At 37.6% G+C, this 5,084-nt stretch overlaps 1 protein-coding gene across 1 annotated transcript; it reads right to left on the bottom strand.

Moving 5' to 3' along the window:
- Window positions 1-798: 798 nt before the first annotated feature.
- On the bottom strand, window positions 799-2,526 carry LOC109053368. Its single transcript, XM_019070769.2, has 2 exons — window positions 2,383-2,526; window positions 799-1,907 (listed from the first exon to the last, which is right to left on the bottom strand). The coding sequence occupies exon 2, from the start codon at window positions 1,870-1,872 to the stop codon at window positions 982-984; it is 891 nt and encodes a 296-aa protein (XP_018926314.1). The 5' UTR covers window positions 1,873-1,907; window positions 2,383-2,526; the 3' UTR covers window positions 799-981.
- Window positions 2,527-5,084: the final 2,558 nt, after the last annotated feature.

Here is a 5,084-nt window from a genome sequence, read left to right on the forward strand (position 1 = left end):
AAGTATTTAAAAGAAAAACAATAAAGGGAAAAATGCAGACAAAATTAATTCAGTAACTTCTCACAGTCTTAAAAAATTTTATAAAATAAAGACAAAAGATGTATGTATGTATGTTTTGTTCTCATCACAGAGACCTGAACTCAAAAGTACAGTGTTTTTGCCACCTAGTGGACATAATGGACAATGAGCTGAGAATTGAATTATATGATAATATTTGTCATGTAGATGTTTTCATATACAAACTAACCCACAGTACATTATATAAAGGACAGTCAATATGGAGCAAGTCAAGTCAATCAAGTGCTTAATGGGCATAACTTAACTGGCATTTAATTAAAGATCTGATAAAAGATAGACAGCATGGATTTTGTTCTGGCGACAAAACATCTTATAGGAAATTAAAATCAATCATTGCCAAAAAAAATCAAAATAAATTCTTGAATGCAAAGAAACAATATAACCAGCATGAGGTGGAGAAACTGTGATGCTCCAAGCCTAAACAATGGTTTAAGTCTGTGAAGATTTAATGGGGATGGAAAGAGATAAGAGTGAAGAGGCGTCTCAGGATCAAAACATCGTGCAATATGAGGGTTGAATTTTTGGTTTTGGGAATTTTGTTTTTTTTTGGATTAAGTTGGGCACACTTCTCTTTTTTATTTGTGGTAGTTATATAACCACTTTGAATTCCTTGGCGGTGTTAATGAAATATGAGTATATGCTGATGGTATAGTGTGTATTTATATACATTGCATGTCCCAAAGGCAGGTCACAAATATAAAAACATCACCAAACATTTGCTCTGGTTGAAGAAGCCTTTATTTCATTATGATTTATAACAAAAACTCAAAAGACAATTGTGTGATTGAGTGTAAATCAATGTTAAGTATATTAAATCACAATATAATTTTAAAGTATGATTTTTAAATCATGTATTACAATTTCCAATAATTGTGCACCAGTTTGATTATTTCAGCCACAGCACTATTTGTACGCCAAGTACATTTTCTTGCCACTGTTGCCCGCATTCAGATTTTTGTCGATAAAGTTGACCCCAGCTTTCTGATAAGTGGTCCAGGCCGCAGGGTTGATCAGCAGAACCATGTTTTTGATCTGCGCTTCACATCCTTTGTTGGTGTACCATGCGTAGACCGGTTTTCCACTGGTTCCTTCATTGAGATTAACATCAAGCTTTTCGAAGCCTTCTTTCCCAGTCAGTGTTTCTTCATGGGAGTTGGTGGAGACATTAAGAGCAGTGAGAGTCCTGCTCATATCAGCTAGGCGGCGATACCAGAGAAAGACTTTTTTTCCACCTACAGCACCACGATTGGTGTCTTCATCCACACGAGTGAAGCCCTGCTCAAACATGTGTTTGTCAGAATTGAAGTCAACAGTTGCTATGATCTCACAGATGTAGCTCGGCTTCTCTCTCTTCACCCACAGGTAGATGTAGTTTCCGCCTGCATTACGGTTCAGATCACAGCCCAGTCTCTCCCAGCCATCGTGCAGGAAAGCAGGTTCTTCTTCGGCATCTTTGCTGACTTTTATGTCCACAATGGGAATGTCGGATTCGGTGCTGCCATAGAAGTACCACAGATAGATGGGATCTCCAGGAGTGCCAACATTCAGATTCTTGTCCACCAGCTCATATGCAGCATCATCCAGACCAGATTTCATGGCGTTATTGAATGAAAACTGAATCCTTGTCACAGCATTCATGCCACACTCTTTCTTGTACCAAAGAAAGACCCGGTTTTTACCAGTACCTGCATTGAGGTCAGTATTGATGAACTGATAACCATTAGCTCTAAGTATTTGCTCCTCATCCTCAGTCGTGGAGACATTGAGCTTTGTTATATGATCTCCGTTTGACATTTTTTATTTTTTCACTGAGGAAGCAAGTTAACGTTCTGCAAAAAGAAAAGGAACTTTATTTATTTATCGCTTTATTACACAACAAGTAAACTACATCAGTTTGGTATTAACCGTCATTTCTGACATGCATAGTATTTAAGACCGTTGTTAATAAAACATTTTTGTACTAATGTTTCAAGCACTTCAGTACTATCAATGCATTCACAAGTATTTACTCTTACATATATATTTGGATACGTTTGTTTTGAAGTATTTGAAGATAGGAAATCAATAAATGTTAAATATTTGTAGTAATTAAAAGTATATAGTGCCTCATACAAAATAAAGTCATTATTCAGCTCAGTTCAGTGTTGATTCAACTCAGTTCAATAATAGTGTCAATGTTGCAAAGTTCATCAATTATGAACCAAATTAAATTCAGCTATAAAGAAGCTCGACAGAAGGCAATAGTGACATTATTCTGCTCAGTTCAATGCTAATTCACTTGAGAACTAAACATTACTACCTTACCCGGAAATGCAGGAATGTCTTGCGTGTTGTAGAAGACACAGCTCTTGACTGATGATAGCAGGACAGATCTTATATATCATATTGCCTGCTCCTCACCCGCCCATTTCTCTTATTTCATCATTAACCAAATTATTTCTCAACCCAGCTGACACATGATCAACCTTCAGCATTGAAATATGGTCAGTTGTGGTTTTGATGATGAATTAAAAATGTTTGTAAAAAGGTTAACAAAATAGCCTACTTATACATTTTTACAATTCATGTTTAAAAGTAAGAAACAAAGTCACAATATGAAGGCTAAATCGATTTGCAAAATTCAACAGTGATTCAAACTTGATTGAACATTTGCACGTGATTCTGTGGAATGACTTACATAAATTAGAACTTTACTTTTTTACTTCTAAAAATAAGTTAACTGATGATTTTTAAAGAAAACACTTTTTTAAAGATAAGAGCTGGCTGAAAAATCACCAAAAACTGCTACTTTCCCCATGTTTGATTGATGTTTACCAAATTTTTTCTGTTATGCTCTTTATTTGTCCATGCTTCATGCTGACTACAGAATTAAGAGCTATATTACTGTACATCAAAACGCTTTTATCGACAATTACATGACATTTATGCAAAGAGTCAGTATTTGCAGTGTTGGCCCTTCTTTTTCAGGACCTCTGCAATTCGACTGGGCATGCTCTCAATCAACTTCTGGGCCAAATCCTGACTGATAGCAACCCATTCTTTCATAATAACTTCTTGGAGTTTGTCAGAATTAGTGGGTTTTTGTTTGTCCACCCGCCTCTTGAGGATTGACCACAAGTTCTCAATGGGATTAAGATCTGGGGAGTTTCCAGGCCATGGACCCAAAATTTCAACATTCTGGTCCCCGAGCCACTTAGTAATCACTTTTGCCTTATGGCACGGTGCTCCATCGTGCTGGAAAATGCATTGTTCTTCACCAAACTGTTGTTGGGTTGTTGGAGGAGGGGGGGGGGGGGGGGTTGTTGGAAGAAGTTGCTGTTGGAGGGTGTTTTGGTACCATTCTTTATTCATGGCTGTGTTTTTGGGCAGAATTGTGAGTGAGCCCACTCCCTTGGATGAGAAGCAACTCCACACATGAATGGTGTCAGGATGCTTTACTGTTGGCATGACACAGGACTGATGGTAGCGCTCACCTTTTCTTCTCCGGACAAGCCTTTTTTCCAGATGCCCCAAACAATCGGAAAGGGGCTTCATCGGAGAATATGACTTTGCCCCAGTCCTCAGCAGTCCATTCACTATGCTTTCTGCAGAAGATCAATCTGTCCCTGATGTTTTTTTTTGGAGAGAAGTGGCTTCTTTGCTGCCCTTCTTGGCACCAGGCCATCTTCCAAAAGTCTTCACCTCACTGTGCGTGCAGATGCGCTCACACCTGCCTGCTGCCATTCCTGAGCAAGCTCTGCACTGGTGGCACTCCGATCCCGCAGCTGAATCCTCTTTAGGAGACGATCCTGGCGCTTGCTGGACTTTCTTGGACGCCCTGAAGCCTTCTTTACAAGAATTGAACCTCTTTCCTTGAAGTTCTTGATGAACCTATAAATTGTTGATTTAGGTGCAATCTTAGTAGCCACAATATCCTTGCCTGTGAAGCCATTTTTATGCACCGCAATGATGGCTGCACGCGTTTCTTTGCAGGTCACCATGGTTAACAGTGGAAGAACAATGATGTCAAGCATCACCCTCCTTTTAACATGTCAAGTCTGCCATTCTAACCCAATCAGCCTGACATAATGATCTCCAGCCTTGTGCTCGTCAACATTCTGACCTGAGTTAACAAGATGATTACTGAAATGATCTCAGCAGGTCCTTTAATGACAGCAATGAAATGCAGTGGAAAGGTTTTTTTGGGATTAAGTTAATTTTCATGGCAAAGAAGGACTATGCAATTCATCTGATCACTCTTCATAACATTCTGGAGTATATGCAAATTGCTATTATAAAAACTTAAGCAGCAACTTTTCCAATTTCCAATATTTATGTAATTCTCAAAACTTTTGGCCACGACTGTACATCTTACTCACTGCAGCAGTATATCTCAATGACATTGACAGTTTATTGTCTAGACTATAACTGTGCAATTAATTGTTAAAACATTTTAGTATTAGCTTGACCTTGTCTGGCATTGTCTTGATTAGGATAGTTTGATTAAGTGTTAACTGATAACTAAAACATTAACCTATTAGAGTTATTTCTAAAACTCTTGTTGTTTTATATTAAACATCTATTAAATTCTTACTGTATATATTCACTCTTAAAAATAAAGGTGCTTCACGATGCCATAGAAGAACCTTTTTTGTCTAAATGGTTCCATTGAGAACCTTTAACATCTGAAGAACCTTTCTGTCGTACAAAAGCTTCTTTGTGGCGAAAGAAGGATGTTCAAATTATAAAAAGGTAAGAAAGCGATGGTTCTGTAAAGAACCTTTGACTGAATGGTTCATTGTGGAACCAAAAAATTGTTCTTCTTTGGCATCGCTGTGAAAAACCTTATATTTAAACCTTAAATTTATAATAGTGGACGATGGGCACCTCATACAACTCTTATAATTACTGATAATTCAGTCATATAATGAACTGATTATACAGCTGATCCCAAGAAACCATTGGATGAACACATGACAAATATGGAATTTCCCTTAAGCATAAAGTAACCTGGGAAAAGAAAGTAA

This window comes from Cyprinus carpio, chromosome B22 (genome assembly GCF_018340385.1).
Source record: "Cyprinus carpio isolate SPL01 chromosome B22, ASM1834038v1, whole genome shotgun sequence".
In the NCBI taxonomy this organism is placed as follows: Eukaryota; Metazoa; Chordata; class Actinopteri; order Cypriniformes; family Cyprinidae; genus Cyprinus; species Cyprinus carpio.

What these genes read in the sequence shown, in the direction of transcription:
- LOC109053368 (XM_019070769.2), bottom strand. Translation starts at nt 1,872, where the DNA reads ATGTCAAACGGAGATCATATAACAAAGCTCAATGTCTCCACGACTGAG.